Raw genomic sequence first — 26,618 nt, 5'->3', positions numbered from 1 at the left:
AAGAAACTAAAATAAAGAATGTGTTAGATTGCACCAATTGTACAAATAAAAATGAATGTCGACACACAGGAGTCGACTTCTATTTTTTTGTTGGGTCAAATGGAGCATTTGTGGAAATGTCACGTTTCACATCTGTTTCCTTTTGTTTTGTTATTTAGTGATAATTACGAGTTCACATCATTTTAAGAGGAATCTCTCTGTATTGTATTGTAGATTTGTAGTTGACCTTTTTTTAATCAAACTAATAATTTGACCTCAGTTTTACTCCATTGGTAAAACCAAAACTAAATATATGAAGGTTTGACCTTTTTGATAACTTAATTATTAATTGAGATATTGACATCTAATATTCCGAAATTTTTCAAAAAATTAATTTTTTCCAATAAACTTTGAACTTGACATATAATATCACGAACTTAAATAGTAGTTATTGTTTAATTTTTGCCATCAGCGACAAAATTCGACTACATTTCATTTGTTATTACATGACCTAAGATATGATTAGCACTGAAAAAATGATAGTAATGTAATTACAAAGTTCTTAGAAGTCAGATATGGTTATCCATCTTATGTTAATGTAGTTGGATTTTGTTGCTTGTGTAAAAATTAAATAACTATTATTATACGTTAAGTTTAAAGTTCGTGAGAAAACACAATTTTTTTTTAATATTTTGTGATATTAGACGTCTAATTTCCCTTATAAATTACTCCAAACGTCCCATTTCAATTGTTTTCATACATAAAATCAAAAATAGAAAAATAGATTTCAATTAATTAATAAAATAAAAAAGAGATCGATAGATAAAACAAATGGGGCCCAACCAATTGAAACCATGATTCTGTGTAAGGGAGTAAGGCCAATAATTTGAAAATTAGTTACGTCGAGAATACCATTGAGAAGAGCTCCACCATTTTCCATTACAAAAAGCAGAGAGAATTCATATCGACGACGCATTTGTTAGTTGTTACTGGACAATCTATGAAAATCAATTTGATAATTCACTTATAGGAGTATAAAAACAATTAACTTCGTGCCATTTAAATGTTACTGTTGATTGTAAATTCTTTCAATTTACAATTTAAATTCTACTCTATAGACTATAATTAACATAAATACTTTAAATTCAAATAGTTACTAAAATTGAACCCCTCTAGAGCACATTAGACTATCATTTTCTATTATGAGTACTATTTGATGGTTGATCGGTTGCATTATTGTTTCTTATTTAATGTAATAATTAATGTATATATAGATATTATGAAAAGAAAGAAACAACTAAAAAGTCATGACTTTCACCGACGATAAAAAAACAAAAACAGAAGACTCTCATACAAGTTGTATGACTTTGAAATATGAATCCTTGGAGTTGACTATTACAAATCAATTGAATTAATTTTAAACAGTAGGACAAAGGCTGCTGAATTGATTTTATAATTTACAATAAATTTTGGTGTTCTGACTATCCTTTGATAATTAAATACATTGTCCCCTACCAAACGTTAGGAGTTAGATAGCACTTATTTCAGTAGTTATTTTCCTCTTATCGTGGTTTGTGATTTGTTCTTGGTCCCAATTTTGTTTTCTTGCTCTAGTAATTCTTTTCCACTTTGTTATTCTATTTAATATTGTCTACTTTAAAGTATGATATTCCTGAGATCGATCTAGATTCTTAGAGCATCCATAATGGATACCTTAGTGAAAGTCCTAATGAGAGACTTAGTGGTTGCCACATCAACATGTCTATCTTTCTGCAATGATGAAACCCTAGTGGATGCCCTATCTCTTATCCACTTTCATTTTAATTTTAAATCATTATTTTTAAATTTTATTTTTAATTACTAAAATACCAAAATATAATATTAAATACCACAAATGCACAAAAAAAAACTATATATTACTTAATTTAAAAGTGAAACTACATCATACTTGTCTAAAAAAAACTATATTAAAACTAAAATACTAAATTAAAAAAAACCAAACTAGTCATCTCAAATTCTTGATCATATTCTTAGTCCTCTGTCGGGCTCTTCCGGATTGGTTTCCTGACGAAGGCTGTTTTGGGCTACAAGTATAGACCTATACTCAACCACCTCGCGAAAACCTCCGAACTCCTCGATCGCCCTGTCCATGTGCTGAGCAGATGGAGGAGGCGCAGCCTGCGGGGGAGCCGCCGATCCAGACGCGCCCGCCTTCGCCTTCTTTTTGGCATGGGCTTTGGCAGCCCTGGTGCCAATGGGACGTCTAAAAGTAGACGTAGGCGTGCCGGAACTCCCTTCCGGCTCAGCGTTCAGATCCACAGGAGATGGGCCGCTGCTCGTGTAACCGCCAGTGGCAGTGTTCTTCGTCCGCTTCATAGCTGAGGATCTTGCCGGTATCCCTCCGTTGAACTTCGCCTTGTCCTTTAAGATCAGCCAAACATTGTACAGTTTGAACTGCCCGAACTGCCATTGGTACTCGGACAACGACTTGTTGAGGACATCCTCCATGCTCTCACCGCTAGCCCTTTCGTCCCTGTTCTTGTTGTAGATATAGCAGAAGTTGTTGACGTGCAGCTTGATCCGATCCCAACACTTGCGCAGCTGAACCTTGCTCCGCTTGAACGCCCACCTCGGTTTCACCTCGTTGTAGCGTTCCTCAATGCGATCCCACATCTTGGCCGAAGTCTGGTTGTTGGAGGATATCGAATCCTCTGATATATCGACCCAATACTGAGCCACCTTCACGTACTCCTACAACTCGTAGTCAGTACGCCCTGTTGCATACTCTTCGTTAGGCACCTCGGATGGGAGTGGGACTGGGACCAGGGGCGTATCTACATGTACTCATAGAGGGGCAATTGCCCCACCTCATGTTTTCAATCCCATGTATTTATGTACCTATTTTATCTTTATTTCTTTTAATCTTCTAGTAAATGTCCCTCCTCAAAATTTTAAAATTCCTTCATATGTAAATTTGCCCCCTTTCCTACAAATTTCTAGCTCCGCCCCTGACTGGGGACCGATGGCGCCTTTTCTTTCCGCGCCATCTTCTTCCTCCTCGGTGGCGGCGGCGAAGGGGCAGGAGGTTTCCCACAACTAGGCTCCATTTCCTCAACCCGATACTCTTCGGTGCCGAAGAACGGATCGAACTCAGAGTCCGAGACGAAAGTGGATCCTACAGATCTTGGCGTCTCAACCCAGTAGTCTTTGTGGCCGGGCCACCGGGCGCCACCGCCGCCGCCAAACATGGGCATACCGTCGTCGACATTATGGGGGTTTGGGAATTGACTCGGATCCATTGTTGAAAGTGTGGATATTGAAAATAGAGAAGAAAAAGTGAAAGGTTTAGAGTGTTGGTGTGTGAAAAGTAAAGAAAATGGAGTATTATAGTGGTTTAAATTAGGGTTTAAATAATTTAAAATTAACAAAAGAAAAAGAAAAAGGGAACTGGTCCGATCGGGCTCGGGCATCGGCCTGCAATGGGCGCCCGATGGATCGGGCGAAAGATCAGTCGCGACCGAACTCTCGGTCGTCCTCGAGCATGCCCGAGACTTGCAATGGATGTCCGATCATGCCCGAGCCCGATCTTGGCCGATCAGGTATGAGATCGGGCATCCATTGTGGATGCTCTTATCTTTTATTTCTGTTGTTCTTTTGATTTTATCATGAGAATCTTATTTTAACAAGGTTATTATGTCGATTTTGTTTTGTTATAATATCAGATGTTCTGTTAATCAATTTTTTGATCTTGCTCAATACCTTGCTGGTTTGATATTATCTGAAAGACATAAACTTACCGTATGTTTCCATGACGTGATTTTATAACAAATTAACTTGAAGAGAAAAGAATACGTGTTGTATGTGAAATAGAATTTCAATAAACATATATAAAAAATTCATGAAATTGAATAAAAATTGTTGCCGTTTTTCAATATAATTTGTTAGGAGTACTTTGTTATGGTCAACTAAAACCGTGGCACGTCAAAATTGCAATATGAAATGATGGTGACATAATGCTTTTTAACAAACATTGGTCCTCTCAATTAATTCTATTTATACATACCCTTTAAACTAAGTAAACGAACATAGACGATCACGTAGTTACAAATTTGATTATTACGCATATCTTTATGTGTCTATATATATACATTAAAAACTTCAATTTAGGAAGAAAACAACAATATACATCGTTTTCTTGAAAAGCTAACCATGCACCTTCTCTCCATTCATCTTATCCGATAAATTATAAAGAAAATAGATTAATTTTTTTTTTATTATCAATTTTATATTAAAAACTCATGTCATTCCTTAAGTTTTTATTTTTATAAGGCATTTTTATAAGGCAGAGGGAGTATAAATCATTGTTAAAGTTTGCCATATTGGCTCTCCAAGAAAATTTCAATAATGAATTCGGAACAGAATTGAGTGTTGTATAATAGAGCGGTGGAAACATTTCTTTTTTCCTTCATATTTTGGACCTTACCGTTTTTGTGTAAAAAGAGAACATTCGCATGCATGTTCTCAATGTCCAATATTCTCTAATCCTCCAAAACTCAAATATGTGGAGTATATAATTTGACTGAAAAATACATAAAAGGTAACCCAATGCAGCTTCCTTTTGACATTCAAAAGATGAGCAACCACACATATAGTGGCTAACTCTTCATCCAAACAAAGAAACAATTTTACCCCTAAACCAAGTTTCCATTGCTTCCAAGGCTTGCATGGCGTTAACTTTACCAAAAATCCATCCACACAATTACACAAACCCCCACGCCATAATAGTATATTCATATTTTCCATAACAAGACAAAATCACTCTCCAAAATTAAAGAATTTAGACAAAAGCCGAGATTCTCGTGCTAGAAATCCTACACATAAATCATAATTACTTTTAACCAAACTAATTAGAGAGTAAGAAATTACAACTAATTAGTGGATAGAGTGGCCATGGGGTCCATTTATAATAAAAGATAAAAGAGAGGGCACCATAACAAATTTGGGGTCTATAAATAGCGATTGGGTAACAATTTAATCATTTCTGCTTTTCACGAATTTTGCTATATCTGTGATTCGTTCATATTTCAGTTGGGCACAGAAATAGCAAGAAATCAAAATTCCTGTAGATTTTCGCATATTTTTCGGCACTGTTGCTCTTTCTTTTTCGAGCTATGAAAACCTACTGATCTCGGAGCTTCCATTAATGTTTAATTGCTTTCTTCTTCGCATAATAATCCTTCCTGCAGTAGTAATAGTGTAGTATGTTTAGTTCAGAGGCAATCTCGAGAGATATGAGCAGAAACAGCAGCGGCTTTCTCAATGAGGGCAATTTGAAGAGCAGAGATTCCGATTCGTTTGTGAATCAAGCTCAGATTCAGCCGCAGGGGCTAGCGCGTTACCGATCGGCGCCGAGCTCGTTCCTCGCGGCGCTTTTGGATTCGACTACTGACAACAGCAGCAGCGGCGATGATGAATCGGAAGCTCTGCTGTCGGCGCTCATGGATGCGCCGCGTGATCTGAATCAGAAGAGCGGTCATTATCATATGAAGCAGGAGGTTGGGGCTGAATCGGAGCCCCGACCCGGGCAGATGGGTTATGAGAGCTCCGGAATCGTCGGATCTTATTCTGTTGGGATGGAGAATCAGGCTAATTTGAGGATGAATAATGGATCCAATTCCAATCTCGTTAGACAGAGCAGCTCTCCTGCTGGTTTCTTCAATGGTAATCCTATTCAATTTTTTAATGGATAATGAAATTGTGTTGACTTTTAGCCTATTTTTGGATAATTTGGAATGAGAAGTAATTTTCGTAGAAAGTAATTTTAACATATTGTTTCATTCTTTTTATTTTCTAGTATGGACTCTTCTCTATTTGGATTTTTAGTGAGAAATGCCCCTAATTCTAGGTGAATGAGATAGGAAATGAATAAATCTGTAGCTGCTTAAATAGGAAATATGATGTTAATGGTGGAAACATTGTTTGACAGGATATAGCATGATGGGAGAGGTGGAGAATTACAGAGTCCAGAACCATTCAAAATCCAGTTCATCATCATCATCAGCAGCAGCAGCGGCAGCTGGTATGAGCAGTCACATGAGCTTCTCATCCTCGAGGTTCATGCCTAGCATACCTGAGAACGTCAACGAAAGCATTGCCACGCGTAACACTGAAAACGGCCACTTGGGAAGTGCTAATGCTAGAGAATTCGACGCTCTCTTCCTTCAGGACTCGTGGAATCATGACACTCCTTTCAATCCCTTGAAAAGAAAGATGTTTTCCAATTTCAATGGATTGGAAAACCAGGTATACATGAATTGAAACTCATCTTTTTTCCCTGTTAAGATAGCTTAGTGATTGTGCTTGGCCGTTGCTGATATTGATCCGTTTGATCAGAACGGCGAAGCAAGAAGAAACCCTGGCTTAGTTCACCATATGAGCCTGCCTAAAACTGCTTCTGAAATGGCTGAATTGGATAAGTTTCTGCAAGTTCAACCGGACACGATACCATGCCAGATTAGGGCGAAAAGAGGCTGCGCCACTCATCCAAGAAGTATAGCAGAGAGGGTAAAACTTCTAGTCGTGATTCATTCTCTTGTTTTCGCAATCATATGCTCATACGAAGCGCTAATTAATCTTTAGGTGAGACGCACCAAAATTAGTGAAAAGATGAAGAAACTGCAAGATCTTTTCCCAAATATGGACAAGGTAATAACATTTTTTATCTGAATGTAGAAACACAACATTCATGATTCCAATCTTGTGTGATTTTGCTAAGGAGGATTGGTTTTTTGACAGCAAACAAGCACAGCTGATATGCTGGATTTGGCTGTTAAATACATTAAAGACCTTCAAGGTCAAGTAGAGGTAATTAAAGAGATGAGGGCAGTCCCTTTCAGTAGTCAAGATGCACATGAACTCCAACCAACCTCATTATTTCTCTCCTTTCTTTTGCAGACCCTCACGGAGACGAGGGCAAAGTGCGTTTGCTCGAAAATACCTCAACTAGCAACGACTCCCAGATCGTAGTATATAAGCTAGCTACCACTCGCCTTCTAAGTCGAGGCTGTCATGTAGTATGCGTGCTCGTGGAGCGCCTTTCGTTGTCGATGTTGGTAGCCAACAATGCGGATGTTAATCTGTAGTGTATGGTGATATTAATGATTATATATGTAGGTTTATTTTATGAATAATTTGTGTATATATGTAAGGTGCTTAGAGTTTTAAGACTATAGTTTTTGGTATTCTGTGATTGTATTTTTTAGTTGGCGTTACTGTGATAGTCATAATGGAATTAGTTAGGAGTGATTTCAGCAGATCCAGAAAGCAGAATAATATGGAATTTGTGACGTGCGAATGCAATGAGATATATATGGGATATTGTTAATTATTGTGAATGAAATTGGAAGATGATGGTATAGAATACAGTATTAGATTCAGTAATAATTGTGATATTTTTATGGAAAGTTTCCTTCAGTGTTAAGATTCTTTATTCATGGCTAATCTAATCCTGCGCGTTTTCATTTTGACAGTAATTAGTACTCCATGTCCTGCGTAGCTGAGCTGTATTTTTTTTTTGGTTACCCTTCAGTAGTTGAGTCGTTTCTTTTTTTTAGCAAAAAAACAATAACTTTTCTTGTCTCTTACTTTATTCTCTCTTCATCTCTCCGCTTTTTTCCTTTTCTATTTTATTATTCATTTCCTTACCTTACATAATCCAACTTTTCTTAAATCTCGTGCAAAAAAACAAACCTTTATACTACAAAAGGACAGACGGAGTACTAATTCCTATCAAAATATTTGATGTAAATAATACTACTGTACAATATATATGTTCAATTTTGTTATAGAAAACAATATTGTTCATATACTAATAAAATATTTTATTGTAATATTATCATTGCACGGGAAATAATTGGAATTATTTCTACTTTTTCTTTCTAACAACTGGAAATTTAATGCATTGAATATTCTTTTTAACATAAAATATGACAATGTTATGATCCCAAAGCAACTTTTCAAAATAAAAAAATGGTAAAAAAAGAAAATGAAAAAAAGGAATTATTAGGTGCGCGGTGGAAGTCAATAGTAGTCTTGTTCAAATACATTTTCAATCTTCTTCCCACCATCTTCCTTTTTCTTCATTCTTCTGCTATAAACAATCGATCCTATATCTGTAACCGCGTTGCTAGATTTGAACAAATCCACCTAATACTTATTTATACGAATCACCAAATACTACAAATCCGTGTTGCTTCTTCTGTTTGATTGGGATTGTGGCGAGCGATGTCGAATTTGTACGGAGGCGCTTTCGGCGGCAACAAAGTCGACTATGTCTTCAAAACCGTGTTGATCGGCGATTCCGCGGTGGGGAAATCGCAGCTGCTAGCTCGGTTTTCGAGGAATGAGTTTAGTATGGACTCCAAGTCCACGATCGGAGTTGAATTCCAGACGAGGACGGTTGAGATCGATCACAAATCTGTCAAGGCGCAGATTTGGGACACCGCCGGTCAGGAAAGGTAACTGTATTCTCTCTTTCTCTCTCTAGGCTTATTTTTGAGATTATCAAGTCGCAGGGTTTCTAATTGTATTCTGATGTGAATTTCTCTGTTGACTTTGGATCGTTTTTACCTTCTTGTTTTAGAGTTGGTAAAGAATAATAGGCTTATAATAAAGTTTGTTGCTTTCACTTTGAGGAGAAGACGAAATCATTCATGGAAAATGCAGGATAATTGGATTGTGACTGGAAATTATTGCTGCATTTAGGAAAAAATTGAATCGAATTATCTAGCTGGGGCGATTGGGTAGCTCTGTTTAACTTAAAGCTTGAGAAGTTCTTGCTTTCTTTTTATTAGCTGAAGTGTCGAGAATACTCCTATGTTTAAACAGTTGTTCTGTGATTATGTGAAACTATATACTAGATGATTAAATCCCAATGATTAAATATGTATCATGTTTGGTTCATAAGATTGAACCCTACAACTTAATCATAGATGGATAGTCTCATGATAATTAGTCATAGCCTCCCCCCTCCAACTAAAATAATTCCACAACTTAATCCTAGATGGATAGTCTCATGATTATTAGTCATGGCAACCGAACGCCACCTAAACGGACTGCAAGTTGTTTGGTATAGAACAAGGTGGTATTGGGATCACATATAGCCGCATGAGTAATGGAATTACCATATTCATCGTATTGATGCATTTCTGCTATAGTTTCTAGTTTATATAGTTGTTAGATACAGTGCATCCTATTCCACCATTCGGAATGTTGTCTGATCTTTTTCTACCATTCTTTTCCAGAACTGCTATTAAAAGAAAATTAGAACCCCTTGCCTTGTACAAAATAAAATTGGTAGCCGAATGCAAACCTTTTTCCCCTCCCCTCGTGGATACAAGTAGAGAAACGAGAACTAATTAAAACTCCCACATGACAAAAGTAAAAGATCTCTAGAAGAAAATAATCCTACTCGTCCAGTGACCACTATATAATGCTAACACCACTCTTGTAGGGTGTAGGCCCTTTATCTATCCACTGTGAATTTCTTTGCTACATGTCTTCTGAGATTCGATGTTTTGTAAAACTAAGCATTGGAATAAATCATTTGAAGGTTGGTTAAGGCATTTACCTCTTGTAAAGTTTATATGCTGGACTTATTCAGTCAAGTGAACTTGCAAACCTGGCAACATGTGAGGTTATTTTGGTACCTTTGCTTGCATTTCTCTCTGTTTTGGTTACAAATCTATTTCATTTTTACCTAGGCAACTAAGACAAGTGCATTTATTCTTATATTATGACTATATGAATTCTTCCTTCCAGCTCCTTGCAGGCCAGCGTGATTTGTTATCAATTTTATATTCTGTTACTTTTGGTTCGAATGCTGCTGCGTTGGTCAGCCACCTGTAAAGAAGTTGTGTTGATTAATGGTTCTTAAAGTTAACACTTTCAAGTTAAAAATAAACTTTGCATTGACCAATAGCCCCTGGTGTCCGTTAAGTGAGTCTAGTTAGTAAGGTTTATAGGGTTTGTGCTACTCAAATAAGTGATTAATTGTTCTACACCCTGTTTGTCACGTTTTCCAACTTCTTCTCCTGCTATACAATAGAAAAGTTGGAGTAATTTATAAGAACACAAGGATGAAATATTGTTATTATGCTCTTTTATCTCAAACATTATATAAGTGTCTTCTTTTTACTGCTTCCGCTTGTATTTCCTTTTTCTATTCATGCATGAGAGGACGTTTCAGGTTTATATATTCCAGTTTGCTGATTCTTTCACTTCGATTTCAACTTCAGATATAGGGCAGTGACCAGTGCATATTACAGAGGAGCAGTGGGGGCAATGCTCGTTTATGATATCACCAAACGTCAATCATTTGATAATATGGCTAGGTGGCTGGAGGAACTGCGGGGCCATGCTGACAAGAATATTGTCATTATGCTTGTAGGCAACAAATCCGACCTTGAAGCACATCGAGATGTATCAACTGAAGATGCTAAAGAGTTTGCCCAGATGGAGAACCTGTACTTTATGGAAACATCAGCACTTGAGGCAACAAATGTTGAACAAGCTTTCCTGACTGTCCTGACTGAAATTTATCGTGTTGTAAGCAAGAAATCACTCGTTGCTAACGAAGCAGAATCAGGAGGAAAAGAAGCACTTCTTCAGGGTACCAAGATTGTCCTTCCTGGCAAGGAACCTGCGTCTGCTGCAAGCAACTTTAGCTGTTGTAGAACATCATAGTCTAATCTTCCATTTTGGAGTTTTTGAGTAACAAAGCTGTACGTTACGCCATCTTCCTCGTGAATTATATTTTTAGCCTGTTTTATTGATATATGACTGTTTCCTTTCATTAATTGAGATTTTGAATTCATGTAGCTACTATCACCAACATTTCATGTGACATTTCTTTTACATCCGTTTCCACTGATACAATTAATATCCTACCATAACGCTAAATTCTATGCTTTAGATTTAAGCTAACTTTGTATGTTTCAGCAAAATATGATCGAATAATTAGTCCCATTGCAGGTGAAAATGCTAGTGGCATCATCGTAAGGGTAGCTATACGCTGTGGGGCACGCTTTCTTGAAAACCTCTGAATAATGACTGGGCTTGCAAACCTGTGGATTGTTGTAGGCCCCTGTGCAGCAGAACTGAGGCTGACCGAAAGCCAAGCAAGCGCTCTTACAAGCCACCGTGTCTCCACCACCATTGATCCTCACCTGCAATTGCTCCGGACATTGCAGGTTCAAGTTGGAGCTGCACTCCACAGCTGAACAGTTACCCGATCCACCAGACGGGATAATGGATATGGGCATGTTGAAACCGTCGACAAGGCTGACGTCATAAAAGTCTTCCGGGCTGTCTAAAGTGAACTCTGCCAGGGAAGCCGGGGGCGTCCCGCCAGTGCCACTGCATTGCAGGAGGCCGCCACAGTCGCCTGTGGCGCAGTTCCCCTGCTTGCCCGATTTGTCAAATGTGCAGCCGCTGCGGGCCCAGAAACGGCCCGACCACCCGAAGGGTGCTACAACATTGGCTTTCTCATTTGGTTTGAGCTGCAGGCCGCCGTTTATGAGTAGAGCATGGCCGGCTCCTGACAAGGCTCCGGGCCATATGGTTTCTTTACACCTGTTTTGCAACGTGAAGACAGCAGCTTTGGATCCTGATATTCAGAGATCATAGTATTTGTTAGTTGGATTGCTTTTGATAGCTGTGGAAAGGGAAAACTACCTGTGAAGAATTGGAGAAGTGAGCCAAGAAAAAGAAGCCATGATGCCATTGTGATGAACACAGTTGTACATTACAATGGAAATTCACACATATATATAGGTATAATTATAATAGTTGGTTGGAACAATTGTGTTTGCTTTCAGTTGAGAATGCGCGGATGTAACGCTGCGGTTTTTATTCAATAAAAAACTTAGGTATTGACATGAAATGGTTGAGGGTTATATATTTAGTGGTGTGTGCTCTTGATGTGTTGCATAATCTTTTCCCGAATTGACGAAACGGAATGTGCGTTTATGATGATGATACATGCGTTTCTTATTTTTACAAGAACTAGTCTATCTATGTTTCAGAAAATTGAGAGACTGTGATTAATCATTACAACTCACAACAATAATATGATGATGCGTTGGTGGAAGAATAACATTTTTCACTTTGAATGTGTGCCCCAAAAAGGAAACGAGATTAATTAATAGTGACAAACTAACCATACAGATTTAATACAACAAATATGAAACTTATAATTGTAAATTAGAACAAAAAATTCGCTTTGTGGGTCCCTGTGGTTGTCGTATATCACAAGCAAAATTTTCACTTCTCCTATGTAGGATTTTTAGTCATCACGAGATAGATAAAAAATCATCATTAGTCTTCTTTCGAATAAAATAAACATTAACACCTCAACTAACATATTAGTAGATGGATTTAGGTATTCCATCAGTCATTACTCAATGTCTCAAAACATTCCTTACTCATTCTTAGTAGTAGTTGGTTTTTGTGTGAAATGGAAGAAAAACAAAGGCAGTTAGCGTCTAGAAGATGAACCACAATCAAGTCTAGTTTAGATAGGTTTACTCTGTTTTCCCGTTTAATTTAATAAATTCAAGAATTCCCATTTCAATGGACAAGGCATGATGCATGTGAACTCTATCATCAACGCATTAAATAATTTAATAGCGTAAAGAAATGACATTTCTCTGTGTAGCCACCAATTCATTCAAGTAATCGATGACACAACACTCCCACAACCATATGGACATAAATCGAACCACCATCTCCAGCTTTAAACTACGATGCCTCTTCTTTACTTCCTTTGAGATTGATAACTGCGAGCTCCAGCTCTACAAACTCTCCAGCATACATAAGGGGGTATTTGCAGGCTAGCGGTGAGTCCGCAAAATGACCTAGCGGTTTCAAAACTGCATCTGATGCTATGTGCCCGAAAAGCTAGGTCATCAAAGAAGACACGTTTTAGCAAGTCGTTTCGGTTAAAGGTCATAGCAAAGCAGAAAAGCTACAAACAGAAATCATAAAAACATCGGTAGAGCATCAACTCACTGTTGAGGAGACTCTCCAAAGGCTGCGGTTTTGCTCTGAAGCCAACTTCATTGCTTCAATGGTGCGATCAGTCACAACAACTTCATGCATGCCGGCTATGCATTCTCCACCAGTTAGCCATTCTATCTGCATATCCATAAATCCATTAGAAGATAATAAAAAAAGTTTATAGGAAATGATCTAAAGTTATCAAGTTATCATATACTTCTATCACAGAGCATCAGGTAGCCATGCTTATCTTTTAGCAATGACCAAAATGCAAATGAAAAAAGGTAATCTCCACAACATTACAATCTATAGGTATTTATCTTCAGATATGACAATATTTGGAGTTGGGAAATCACCTGCTTTCCTGTTTGAATGAGAAGACATCCCACAGGAACTTTCACTTCCATTTTTTGCCCATTGCTCAGCCAAATATTTAGTCCTGGAAACCTACTCCTCCCGTGAATTGTAAGAAAGTTGAGGTCATTATGATACCCAGCAAATACAGTGCCGATTTGGCCATGACGTCTTAGATTGCTTCCTGTTGGTGCAAGTAGGTGTGGTCCCTGGAAATGAAAAGCGATATTTTTACCAAGAAGGTTTGAGGTAATGAAACAACACAAGCAGTATGGAATTGGATCATTACATAGCAAAGGTGCCCACACCCTTCATTTCAGTGGATATTCAGTGTGGAAGTCGTGCATTTGTCATGAATGTGTTCAAGAAAATAATGGGATTAAGAAGAGAAAACCTGATTCATAAGAGAAGTGAATGCATCTTTCTGCAGGCCAAATCCAACTGCTGCCATTTCGGCAACAACCTAACAAAGAATGTCACGACATGAAAGAAAAAATTAGTATACTAGCCATACAAACAAGAATAGGAAATATGACACTCACCTCTATAGCAGAGACCATTTTGGACCCCCATGAATCCATGGTGTCTTTCCACACAGGAAATCCCTCAGGTATGACAGGCTCAGAGTTAAGTTCCTACACAGAAAAATACATCAGCATAAGAACCATACCAACGACAGTTATAGAACACCTTTATAAGATTGACCTTAAAGCGGGTACTTGATGGCCGTGAACCAATCCTCCACATATACCGCCACTTAGGGTCAGGTCCAGTGGGAATGGAGGGCTGAGACTCTACTGGCATTGATTTTAGCTTTTCTTTCATTTCTCCATCCACTAAACTACGGGGTACTTCAACTCCTTCAGGTGTTACTCCAACCTGAGTAAACATAACAGCAGCATCGAGATTAGAAATGAGTGATAGAGAGAATCAAATGAGTGAACCTTGCAGGGAGGCACTCCAAACAAGAATACTTGAAGATATAGCCATTATCAACTATATAAGACCCTCAGTGTCTAGATTGAACTCAAAATGGAATAGGGAAAGGTAGAACATAAGCTCAATAATCTAGCTCTTCCTCAACTCATTCAACTTCAGCAAGAGGAAAGTCGATTTTTTTCAGGTTTACTAAAAGCTCATAGAAACTTACTAACAACACATTATGCAAACAAGCCTATGACCAAAAGTGACACGTGTACCATCACTAGTTGATAACAAATCTACAGATTTTTCTTTTTTCCAACCCTTTCAGGCTTGAATAGCCAGTAGCACGACAGATGTCATATGGTCAAAAAATGAAAAACAAAACCAGCTTTCATTAAAATACTAGTATTGGATCATAGATTCATAGTGTAATCTTCACTTTTTAGAAACAATTCTACAGATTAGAGCATGCTTTGACACAGTATTAGGAAAAATCTGTTTATTTGTAGTCACATTATGAACAAATTGTCATTCTTATCTAAAGATGTATGTTTATCCAAACCTGATTAACATTAGTTACATTAGGAGAGAATTACTGGTGTTTTGCTACATTATGGAAGAATCGATCTGATTATGCTTGGACAAGAGCAATATGAACATGCAAATTTGGACTAACACAACCAAATTGAGACGCCAGACTTACTTAAAACCCAAACCTATGAGTATCTAATTCCAATCATCAACACCAAATTCGAAATCAGTCAAAGTAAAATACACCACAACTGAATTAAAAAGTATATGACCTGGTAATGGAGGTGCGGACGCTCCTGCAGGCGCTTGAAATCATCGGGCATTTCGAAATACTTCTCCATCATGTCGAGAAACCGATCATTGTCTGCGGCGGAGCATCGCGGATCCTTCACAAGCAGAGCTCCCGTCTCTTTTAGGGTTCGGCTGACCTCCGAGCACAGACTCTTCAGATTCGAATCAGGCTCCTGATGAGAATTCCTGGAGAATTCCAAGTAGGGCGAGAGATCGATCACCGGAATCTGCATAGCTGGGTTTTAGAGAGAGAAAGGGAATGTTCTTTGGATTGAAAATGGTGATGGCGCCAAATTTATTCACTTCTCTTCTCCTTTTTTGGCATTCTTTTCTGCTTTTGGTAAATAGATTGTGATTAATAATTAGCGATTTCTGATTGGTCATGGCGCAGATTCGAACTTGCGTCAAGTTATGAATTTGCCATTTCTTACCATTTATGATAATGGTTATTTAAATTTCGTTGATTTGTTGTTTTACAATCCTACAATTTTTTTTATATGGAAATATTAAATTAATTTTAAAATTTGTCATAATTATCTAATAATGCTTAAAAGAATTAAACTAATATGATAATGATGTTGTGGAAAGGGTTTATAGATTTTGATGATCATAGAATAACAATGAAATAATGCTAAAAAAATTAAAACTAATATGATAATGATGTTGTGAAAAGGGTTTACAGATTTTGACGATTATAGAATAATTATGAAAATTTGAAAAATTGTGATTTTAGTATATTTCAGTTTTAGATAGATTGATAAATAAAAAAAAGAAAATTTACAATTTAAATAGAAATTTGTCCCTAATTATTAAGGAGTTCCTTTGTCCACAATTTCAAGTCTTACTTAGTTTGATGTGTGTTTTAAAAATGTAAATGAAAGTTGATGAAAAGATTTGGTGGAATGTAAGTATTTTTATGGAATGTGGGGTCTATTCACAGGAAAACTATGAATTGACTTTATGTTGATGTCTTTGAATGGAGAATAAGATATCTTTTGGACAGATGAGTAGTACTATTACTCGTATTATATTTAATCTTAATGAAAAATTTATTAACACTGTACTTTTGCATACTTATCCTATTACCCACAATTAGAGGTGAAAGAAGAAATTTGCCCATTCGTATGGTGATATCAGATATGCGTATAGTGAGAAGTGAGAACACTTATTTGGAAACCAATAATCTATCATTATTGCATGAAAAATTGAAAGGTAAAAAACACATTGATGATTAAGATAAAATGAATAATTTATATAACTATTACTTAGTATAGAATACCAGTTTGATAGCAACATTCATATTTAAATAAACAGTTGTTAGATGCTTCCAAGTAACAAATTCATGCAAGTATTTGCTTGCAAGCACTAAACTGTTTTACGTCTTACACTAATCGTCCATGTCCATCTCTCATCTAATCCACATCTCTAAATATATATTAAAAGGTATAATATGTTATGGATTGATATATTCTTCTAGCGGTTATTTAATTAGTGGAATGGGAACTCAAAGATTACGCATTAAGTCTTGAAATGTTTTCAAAGTCAATAAATTCGAAATATTCAGATGTACATATAGCCATATAAAAATCAGTCCGGAGTAGTATATTTATTGGCAGGGTAGCAATCACCCAAAATAGCTACTCCTTCCGTCCATCAATGAATGTCTCCTTTTGTTATTTTCATTCATCCATCAATAAATTTAGGACTCATCTTCCATTAACATTTTCTACTCATTTTTTACTTACATTTTTTTTAAACTCTTGCCCATCAAATTGGCCTTGTATTAGTGGCCGGAGTAAGTATGTCAAACCATAAGTTTTATCATACACTGAATCAAATAAAAGTAGAAATGTAGAATTGTATCCTTCCTAAATTATGGGTTTCCTAATTTTAGGGAGTTAGTGAGGAAATATTCTACTCAGTGTTCTTTGATTTAATTTTATTACGACCCAGTTATATTTGAATTAAAAGTTAAATCAAAATGTAAAAGTAAATTTCCTGCATATTTTATATGCAAGTATGCAACTAAAGATTAATACAGTAGTAATTTAAATACTACTCCGCTTAGTACTCCATAATTTATATTTGGAGCTTAATGACTCAGTAAGTTCGGACTTCGGAGTGGATTGAGTTTTCGTTGAAGGATAATCTATACTTATTCAAATTAAAACTGATAGTGCCACATGCAAAATATATCAATTTTATGGGACCAGTACCATTTTCTGTATGCAAAAGTGTTAAAATCCGGAGTACTTATAAAATGAAAAGTTAGCATTACAGAGTAGAGACCGATCATCATGTTATGTAACATGATACCACATGCGATGCCACTATTAAAAATAATGAAAACGCTTTAATATTTCTGCAAAACTTATCTACTCATCAAATATTCGTAGACATAATCAACATAATTTATTCAAGAATTATTTCTAATTGTCTGGTAAGTATAATGCAAAATAAACGAACAACAGAGCATCCATGATTCCAAAATTAATGGAATTCAGATCATTAATCAATATTTTTAGAGCTAACAGCACATGCCTTTGTTCTTCCCCACACCGTCAATGGCGCTGCTCTAATCTTCTTTATAGTCACCAGCTTTCAATGCAATTTCCTCACCCACTCTCCTTCCTCATATAAACACTTCACTACTGGTGCAGCAGATATTCAAATTGATTTTAAATCACTTACAATGATGAGCAGATTGTTGGCGATTTGCAGCATTATGCTGCTGGTTACTTCAATACACGCGAATGCAAGCCAATCCACCGATCTCGCGGCGGTCTCGTCGATCAGAGATGCGATGAGCGGCTCGATCGCCACCGCGTGGACCGGTACGGACTGCTGCACGTGGCCGGGGATCGTCTGCCATCCGGAGACGCTCCGAGTAACCGACATCGTCCTCCGCGCCGGCGACTCTCCGAGCTCCGATCTACAGAGCGAGAAGCTAGATCTGACCATCGATTTGACCGGCCTCATCTCCGACTCACTCTGCCAGCTCGATCAGCTCAACACGCTCATCGTCACCGACTGGAACCGGATCTCCGGCGGGATTCCTTCCTGCATCACCTCTCTCTCCCGCCTCCGCATCCTCGATCTCTCCGGAAACAAAATCTCCGGTGAAATCCCCGCCGACATCGGGAAGCTGAGCCAGCTCGTGGTGCTGAATCTCGCGGATAACGAGATCACAGGGTCGATTCCCCCTTCCGTCGCCGGCCTCAGCAATGTGAAGCTTCTCGATCTCAGCAACAACAAGCTCTCCGGCGAGATTCCGTCGGAGTTCGGGAAAATGAGTATGCTAAGCCGCGCGATCCTGAGCGGGAACGAGCTAAGCGGTTCGATTCCAGATTCGTGCGCCGGTCTATCCAGGATGGCTGATCTGGATCTGTCGGCGAATCAGATATCCGGTTCGATTCCGGATTGGATCGGAGCGATGCCGGTTCTGTCTTGCCTGAATTTGAACTCGAATCAGCTTTCCGGTGAGATTCCGGCGAGTTTGTTCGGTAACAAAGGTTTGAGTCACGTGGATTTAAGCCGGAATTCGTTGGAAGGGACGGTGCCGGATAGTTTTAGCGCGGAAAATTACTATTTAAGTTTGAATTTGTCGTATAATAAGTTGAGCGGTGAAATTCCCAAGTCCATGCAGTTGGTTAAGTATATGGGAGCATTGGATTTGGAGGGCAACAATTTTGATGCCTAGGCCCCACCTCATCTCCTTCAACGAATGTATCATCTCATGTTTTCATTTTTCTTCTATTTATATTTTAAATTGTTGTGCGAATGTACATTTTAATTTTAAAGTTTTCAACTTGTTTAAATCATTATGTTGATACGAACCAAGTACTCCCTCCGTTCCAAGAAAGATGACCCATTTCTTGAGTGGCACGAGATTTTATGCAACTTTATTTTGTGTGTTAAGAGGAGAGAGTAAAGTAAGAGAGAGAATAAAATAGAGATAAAGATGTTTCCAGTAATGGGTCATCTTAGTTGGGACAAACTAAAAAGGAAAATAGGTCATCTTCAATGGAACGGAAGGAGTATAAACTTGTAAAAGATCATTAGTATGAATTTGAATATGAATGAATATGCTTATTATGTACAGTATGGCTAAGAGATGATCTAAATAAATCTATAAAACCTGACCTTTATTGGACTATAATAGATATGGTCGGTACAAGATTGTTACAACATCCATCCACCCAAAATTGCTCGGCCAAAAAGTTATCTTCAGCCAATAAATAAAGTTCAATCACTCTCTTCTTATGCCTATCTAGATTTCAAGAGTGTCATATCGGGATTCAGCCCGATGCTCCTGCAGCGGCCCCCTTATCGTCTTCTCTTTCTTCTTCTTTAGCAAACTCTTCGATCAATTGGCGCTGCCTCTGTGTCAGGTTTCTGGCACAACGTAACACACGGAGCAAATAAGTTCAGTGATGTTTGACATCGTGTAAATAAACAGCATTCAAGACGATGATCTTGACGCAATATGACAACAATGAGTTGCATCATTTTATTATTAGTCTTATAGTCATGATATAAGCAGATGAACTTATGAAGGAAAGTTTTAAATAAAGAGGGTTCTTACGTCGGAATGCTAACGTTAAAGTGCACATATTGATCACCAAATGAAAACGAATTTCGGACTTTAATCCCTGCACAAGACATCAAAAAACATTATTTTCCGAATAAACCAAGATGCACAGTTAATTCAAAAAATAGCGTAAGGCAAGAACTGCAATGAACAAACTGAAAGAACAATAAGTTCCCAGATACCCATATTATTAGATGATATTAGAAACATGTCAAGCAAGTACAACATGAAAGGGGCATAGTGTCACTGGCAACACAAGATTTGCAACAAGACAAGAAATAACTACCTTTAATTACATTGCATTTAACTGAAAGTTCAAAATATCCACAACAAAATACAATAAGTTGTAACCCTTGGCCCAAATATTAATTATCCACACAAAAACAAAATAAGCGTATATCCCTTTGTCAAAGAAATGATTTTGCTATTTATTATGTACAGAAGTAACAGAACTAAATATCACAGAGAAAAGGAGACCAGACCATGATATCAAGGTAAACTTACCCTTTTTCCTCAAGACCACCTTCTGCCCAGGTTGAGTGCCAGGGCGAACCTACATATCAGAAATGTCAGATAAGACTCCTGTCAAGGTTAATAGTATTTGAGAGTACACTACAGCAAGCACCCATTACACAAATCCGAATACTACCAAATCCAACTTACGAGTCCTAAACCATCCCAAAAGAGAAGAAAACAAGATGCAGAATATTATGATATCAAAAAATGGAAGTCACAGACACATTTTTAATCGTACATATTATGACATAATTGACATTATATACTAGACAATAAATAAAGTAATAAGCTATGCTTACAAACCTTAACAACAACATCCCCAGAGAGTGTAGGAACCTGGATCGTTCCTCCCAAAATTGCCTGCACAAGAGCACGAGATCTATTCAACGACAAAATTACGATAACCAGACACCAAAAAGAAGCATATAAGCTTCTTATTCTTGTCGGTGCTTTTGAATTTGACAGGATTATTTACTAATGCATAGTTAAATTCGAAGAAACCAAAGTTGGCCAATTTATGAACTCAACGTGATCTATAATTATCAACTCCAAAGATTGAACCCCCACTCACTAGACAAGTATTACCTGAGTGATGCTCAAATTTGTATCAACATGGATATCAGCCCCTTCTCTTCGGAACACTGGGTCTTCTTTGACCTGTAAATAATCCAGCATGGTTATAAGCATGTCAGGGTCAACCCATATACTACACAACGAAATTGCAACATCAGCTAGAGAGGAAGCAAATCAAGACACCTTAATCATAACATAAAGATCGCCCGGTTGATTTCCATCAGGATCCGATCCACCACTTCTGGGGATTTTAATGGTATCATTGCTGTCCACTCCTGCAGATACAGAACCATGCAGAAAGATGTCATTTTGCAACAAAGATCATCATCATAGTTACCATCGTATACCCTAAAATACCATAACCAGAGAACAATCAAAATATTTTAAACACACTACTTCAGAAATCAGACAAATATATTCAACACGAATGATGCTTCTAAAAAACAATTGATAATTCAAAGCATACGTCTATATCAGGGATTTACTGAAGTATGTGCTATGTGGTTGCTAGTGTAGAAACTAGAAAGACTGTACTCTCCCAACCAGTGGAGGTTCAATAAATGAAGTTATTTTAAGAGGAAAAAGTAATAAAATAATAATCCATCCTAATTTTGCAGTTGTTACTGTAAAAACAGAAATTCATGCACAAAGTTTCCAATCGGGAGAAATTTTGAAATGAAACTCAAAATAACCTTAATAAAACAAGTAGAGGATTGACTAAAATATTCTCTGAGCTCACCTGCCATGATATTCACCTTCACAGTCTTCGGCCCTTTTACTACCCGCTTACCCCTACAGGACTTGCAGAAGTTCTGTTTGAGACAGGACAAAAAGTAAGACTATTATAAAGTAGAGCATAATAGAATTCAACTCATTCAATCCATATAGGAGTATTATTTTAGGCAACACCAATACTTATTCCAGAAACAATTTCGACCCTCAGATATAATGATTTTGTGATTAGTTGAAAGCACGGTCTCTAACACTTGTGACTTGACATAATGATGGCTGATATACACATGTGATAAAAACTCAACAAATTCATGTATCTATTGTTTCATCTGCAGTTAACTGATGGCTGATGTACCATTTGACTTCAGCCATTGAAACTTTTTGCATGCCAAAGAAGGCAAAACAATGAGAAATACAATGAAGTTGAGCAAATTTAGGCTGATGCACCTTTTCTACACTATCACTTATACATGACTGAAACAAGAGATACCTTACAGCCACAAACTAATGTTGTAAAAAAATTCATAAGGAAACAATGGCACAACATTATCCAACAGAAAAATTTCAGCAATCACAAAGTCCATCCAGTATCCAGTGAATTTTTTGTTCGCAACATAAGTGAACACAGTCACATTAAATGGACAAATTCAGAGGGCATAGTAAAGCATGCATCCAAAGCAACAAAATACAAACTAGACTATTATTAGTAACTTAATTATGGAAACATAAAATGTCATACCGATACAATTTTTCCAGCTCCCTTACAATTTGGACATGTAGCTTGAAGTGTGAAAGGACCATTTTGTGAGATAACCTGTGAAAGACAACCAAGATGTTTAAATGAAGTTGCCAAGTATAACAAGTCATTTCACAGGTACTCACCATGCCAGAACCTCTACAGCGTTTACAAGTTTCAGGCTTTGTTCCAGGAGGAACACCAGCTCCACCTAAAATTGGAAATTGTGAGATTCTTAGTAATGAACTTGGAAAAATAGAATGTGACCACTTTTTCACTTTCGAGGAAAGCATAGTTTGTGACTCAAACTCAATTTGATTATATATATTAGGGGAGAAATATGACCATACCACAAGTTTCACAAGTTAAATCAGTCATGACTGACAGTGTTTTGGTGCATCCTTGGACAGCTTCCATGAAAGATAGTTCAACAGCAACCTAAAGTCAATATTGAAATTTGTCATGCTATATTCCTCCCCCACCCCAAAAAAAGAAATATATATAGATATGAGCTGTATGCTGCTATTGTCTGATCAACTGATAATACCTTAACATCTTCTCCACCCATGTCCCTATTGAATATGTTGAAAATCTGATCTCCGAGAAAACCCGAACAGAAAAAAAGCACACATTAATCCTTAAACTTAGTTAGAAGCTACAAAAGTACTGTACAAGGGCAAAGCTACTTCACAAATATAAACATGTGCAGGCTAACAAGTCAAGGTTGTGGCAGTAAACCTCCGTCTATCTACGACAAATAAAAACAAGAACCCAATAAATAACCTTAACAAACAAGTAAACTAAAAGTTATAAAAACAGTTAGCTTAGATTATGACTGGATGACCAGTCTGATTTGAGAAGAGGCCATTCCAGTAAAACTGTAAGTCACCTAGCAATTAATAACTTCATCTTCTGATAAATCCTCATATATGTTAACAAGAGACATCTATAAAAACAGTTAGCTTAGACTATGACTTGATAGCCAGTCTGATTTGAGAAGAGGCCATTCCAGTAAAACTGTAAAAGTCACCTAGCAATTAATAACTTCATCTTCTGATGAGTGATAAGTCCTCATATATGTTAACAAGAGACATCTATATTAGCTGTTTATTCCTTCAGAAGTACTCAATGTAGAGGCAACAGTTTGAAGTGGAATGGGTAAACTCATCTTTGTTTCTTTATTCCCCACCGAACCATTCATCATTGCAAAAAAAAAGAGCTAGTACATCAAACTACCTTGGCAAAAACTATACTAAGCTCTCCAAAAACTAAGAACTAAGTATTCTTATTTCACTTCAACAATATCCATTCTCATTCTACTATTGCACCAACAGATGATTCTGGAGTACTAGTATTCTGGGAACAAGGGTGAAAACCCAAAAAAGAGAAGGCATACATGGAATGGGAAAGAGGAAAGCGAACATTATAAAAAGAGGCTTACATCGGCATTTCTGAATATGTCCTGGAAAGGATTAAAGCCACCGCCACCTCCAAATGGATCAAACCCACCTTCACCAGTACCAGCACGTTCAAAAGCTTCATGCCCAACCTGTTAAAAAATACAAAGAAATTACAACGGAATGGTTAAGATCCAAAAGCCTATCTGTGACTCTTGTGATGCAACTGTGTCAATCAGAGAATAACCCTTGTAATGCATGTAAGGAATTTTTGCAGTGTCCACATTCACAGAACATATTTGTAAACAGCAAGAAGCTTCACAGCTTGCAATAGATACAGCAATCATATCTGTTAAAGCTGTTAGAAGACTAGAGAAGCTAAAGCTTTGAATTTGCATGCATGAAAATGTACTGTGTCCCGAGATGAAAGTAAGAAATTAATCAACTATAATAAGAATCACAAAATAACTTTGTAATGTATAATGGAGACCTGCATGAGGGGGGAAGGGCCATTTCATATAGCTTTTATATATCCAGAAATTAGAAACTTAATTGCTGAAATCATAGATACATAAATATTTTATCATGCCATGTACTTTCAGTGCATTAAAGTCAATTTATTCAATTCATATATGCACAGGCATATGCAATATTATATGTGAGATTGTGAGTGGTCTTTAGTAGTTCCTAACCTTTTCTTAGCAATTCTACTGAGTCTATATGTAATTAGAGATAAAATATTTGATACCTGATCATACTGTTGGCGCTTTTCTTCATCCTTTAACACCTACAGAAAGATGAGGATATAAAATAAGATCAACCCGATTCAGACAAAAGACGATTGGAACTAATTCGACAAAAACCTGAATATCCAGAAAATATACCTCATATGCTTTCTGGACTTCTTGAAATTTCTTTTCAGCTTCCGGGTCATCTTTATTAGTATCAGGATGTAACTGCTTTGCAAGCTGTTGCAGACACATCATACAAAAAAATTGAACAAAGCCTTTTCAACACACTAAGATTTGTAATTGCTTTCAAAATCAAAAGAAAGGAACAGAGGATCATACCCCGTAATAAGCTTTCTTGATTTCAGATGCTGTTGCATTTCTATTAACACCAAGGACATCATAGAAATCTCTTGACAATTGTGCTAGAAAGGGATCAAGGAAAAGCGGTAATGAGGAAAAAGAATAGAACCAGTTAACTACAAACTTGTAAAGCAAATTGGATCATAAATAGAAGCTAATAAGAAAAAAACACGAACAACAGGTTGTGTACCCTTCTAAAGAAAACAAAATACACAAAATCTCGTTTCCCTCTACACTCCTATCCTATGTTTAACTAAAGGCAATAATTGACTAATTGAATGCGTTAACCAGATTCGGTGAGAAATAAAGGCTTCTCCTTTAAGGGGAGAAATGCTATCAGATTAAGGTTGTGATTCAATTAGTACGTCAGCGAATTCATTTAGCTGATACTAAGCACAGCTCTAGCAAAGAAAATGGTTACCAGTGGCATGGATTGACCGTTTGGCGCCTAAAATATCCCAAAAGCCAGGCTTTGACACATTACGTGCTGTATTCCAAAATTAAACAAAAAGGAAATGAGAATTAAATTACTCCGTACAAAGTAAGCAATTGCAATCTAGAATCGGAGTTGGAAGTACCATCTCCATGATTTAAATAGAAAAGACCCCTTGATTGACTGCACGCAGCGCCGACGCTCCTACACCCTCCCTTGAAGAAGGAATCGCAAAGCTACAATCAGTCTATTAAGAGAGAGAGAGAGAGAGAGAGAGAGCCAGAGAGAGTAAAGTCTTACTCGAATTGAATAAGAATTGTGGCGCAAAAGGGACGTAAGAGAGCGGCGGGCGAGGCGGAGGCCATGGCACCGGGCCATTGGTTGGTTGGGTGTGTAAATGCAGAGGCAATAGCAGTGGAGAATCTGGATTGGGGTAAAACCCTAGACGTGAATCAAGTAACTAGAGGAGCATGTGTTAGAAACCAGAAGAATAGCACCTGAGTTCTTGGAATCTTCTAGAATTCCTGGAGGTGATTCAATTGATGCTAGTAAGAAATCTATAGAATAGACAATCGTGGTTCAGAAAAATTAAAATAATATTAGATCCATTTTTTATATAAGTACGGATTATAATTAAATATGAATAAAATGAATTAGTTGAATGTGAAATCTATTTATTATAAAAATAAAATATAACTTTTAGGAGAATCAAAATTATAAAATGCCGACTTTTGTCGTGGAAATGAGCGAGTACATTTTAAGTAAAATTTTAAAAACACAACTCTTTATATTGCATCCTATATATGTTTCTAGTCCAATTGAAATTTATTCCCCTATTTTTTTTCCTTAAATGAAATTTCACAAGATGTTATTAACATATTATAGTTAGGGATGTCAATCGCGCTAACCTGTTTGAGTTCGGGCCAGTCCACTCGGATCGCCGGGCTATTTAGGTGCGGGCCATTCGAGTTATGGATTTTTCGGGTCATAAATTTTCAACCCTAACCCTAACCCATCGGGCTATTCGGGCCTATAAGCTTTCGAAAATAATCTTTTATATCTAAATGTTCTTCTATAAAATGATTTAAATTTTAGATACTTCATTTCTTTTTAGTTTGGAATCATATAAAATCTTCAAATTTTTATAGTTCTCTTCAATAATACTTGAAAAGAAGCCTTTCATCTCGATCAACTACAACATAAATTAAAGCTTGTGTTCGTGTCATTATTATGACATTGTTCGTAACTAATTCTTAATGAAAATAAAAGGTCATATCTTACAAGAATCATTATTAAAATGATAATTATATTGAGATTTTGATGGATTAGTTCTTAATTTTGTCTTGATTGGCTTTGGTGGTGGTAAGACACTATTGACAGATGATGAGACAGTGCAATAATGAGTTGAGGTGAA

The 26,618-nt window shown here is 37.0% G+C and overlaps 6 protein-coding genes across 8 annotated transcripts; 3 read left to right on the top strand and 3 right to left on the bottom strand.

The window, feature by feature from the left end:
- The first annotated feature begins 5,030 nt into the window (after positions 1–5,030).
- Positions 5,031–7,366, top strand: LOC125202523 (transcription factor bHLH130-like). Its single transcript, XM_048100929.1, has 6 exons — positions 5,031–5,700; positions 5,966–6,282; positions 6,373–6,543; positions 6,619–6,684; positions 6,775–6,843; positions 6,934–7,366. The coding sequence occupies exons 1-6, from the start codon at positions 5,241–5,243 to the stop codon at positions 7,003–7,005; spliced, it is 1,155 nt and encodes a 384-aa protein (XP_047956886.1). The 5' UTR covers positions 5,031–5,240; the 3' UTR covers positions 7,006–7,366.
- A 703-nt stretch (positions 7,367–8,069) lies between these two features.
- On the top strand, positions 8,070–11,941 carry LOC125200561 (ras-related protein RGP1-like). Of its 3 annotated transcripts, none has more exons than XM_048098214.1 (3): positions 8,070–8,495; positions 10,275–10,760; positions 11,011–11,941. In XM_048098214.1, exons 1-2 carry the CDS (start codon positions 8,263–8,265, stop codon positions 10,720–10,722), a joined length of 681 nt encoding a protein of 226 aa, XP_047954171.1. In that variant the 5' UTR covers positions 8,070–8,262; the 3' UTR covers positions 10,723–10,760; positions 11,011–11,941. The 3 variants fall into 3 exon arrangements, with proteins under 3 accessions (XP_047954171.1, XP_047954170.1, XP_047954169.1); XM_048098213.1 differs by having other exon boundaries at positions 11,000–11,941; XM_048098212.1 differs by lacking the exon at positions 11,011–11,941 and having other exon boundaries at positions 8,071–8,495; positions 10,275–10,856.
- Positions 10,963–11,651, bottom strand: LOC125185919 (pathogenesis-related thaumatin-like protein 3.5; the record flags this gene model as incomplete). The annotated part of the gene is made up of 1 exon (XM_048082290.1): positions 10,963–11,651. A coding segment is annotated over one exon (678 nt), but the record flags the coding sequence as incomplete, so codon positions are not given.
- Positions 11,942–12,568: 627 nt separating the features above from the next.
- LOC125202002 lies at positions 12,569–15,429 on the bottom strand. The gene is made up of 7 exons (XM_048100310.1): positions 15,117–15,429; positions 14,095–14,268; positions 13,932–14,024; positions 13,784–13,852; positions 13,392–13,598; positions 13,048–13,173; positions 12,569–12,936 (listed from the first exon to the last, which is right to left on the bottom strand). The coding sequence occupies exons 1-7, from the start codon at positions 15,366–15,368 to the stop codon at positions 12,778–12,780; spliced, it is 1,080 nt and encodes a 359-aa protein (XP_047956267.1). The 5' UTR covers positions 15,369–15,429; the 3' UTR covers positions 12,569–12,777.
- Positions 15,430–17,606: 2,177 nt separating this feature from the next.
- On the top strand, positions 17,607–18,916 carry LOC125214385 (DNA damage-repair/toleration protein DRT100-like). The gene has a single exon (XM_048115388.1). It carries the CDS (start codon positions 17,828–17,830, stop codon positions 18,833–18,835), a length of 1,008 nt encoding a protein of 335 aa, XP_047971345.1. The 5' UTR covers positions 17,607–17,827; the 3' UTR covers positions 18,836–18,916.
- A 339-nt stretch (positions 18,917–19,255) lies between these two features.
- On the bottom strand, positions 19,256–25,752 carry LOC125202510 (chaperone protein dnaJ GFA2, mitochondrial-like). Its single transcript, XM_048100916.1, has 18 exons — positions 25,505–25,752; positions 25,350–25,419; positions 25,193–25,258; positions 24,751–24,833; positions 24,565–24,648; positions 24,429–24,467; positions 23,725–23,832; positions 22,831–22,875; positions 22,634–22,721; positions 22,430–22,494; positions 22,287–22,361; positions 21,555–21,627; positions 20,999–21,090; positions 20,828–20,899; positions 20,546–20,602; positions 20,231–20,279; positions 19,721–19,787; positions 19,256–19,530 (listed from the first exon to the last, which is right to left on the bottom strand). Exons 1-18 carry the CDS (start codon positions 25,580–25,582, stop codon positions 19,434–19,436), a joined length of 1,308 nt encoding a protein of 435 aa, XP_047956873.1. The 5' UTR covers positions 25,583–25,752; the 3' UTR covers positions 19,256–19,433.
- Between the last annotated feature and the right edge of the window lie 866 nt (positions 25,753–26,618).

This window comes from Salvia hispanica, chromosome 1 (genome assembly GCF_023119035.1).
Source record: "Salvia hispanica cultivar TCC Black 2014 chromosome 1, UniMelb_Shisp_WGS_1.0, whole genome shotgun sequence".
In the NCBI taxonomy this organism is placed as follows: Eukaryota; Viridiplantae; Streptophyta; class Magnoliopsida; order Lamiales; family Lamiaceae; genus Salvia; species Salvia hispanica.
Note: the sequence above shows the minus strand (reverse complement) of the source record. Positions and strands in the feature narration are given on the sequence as shown.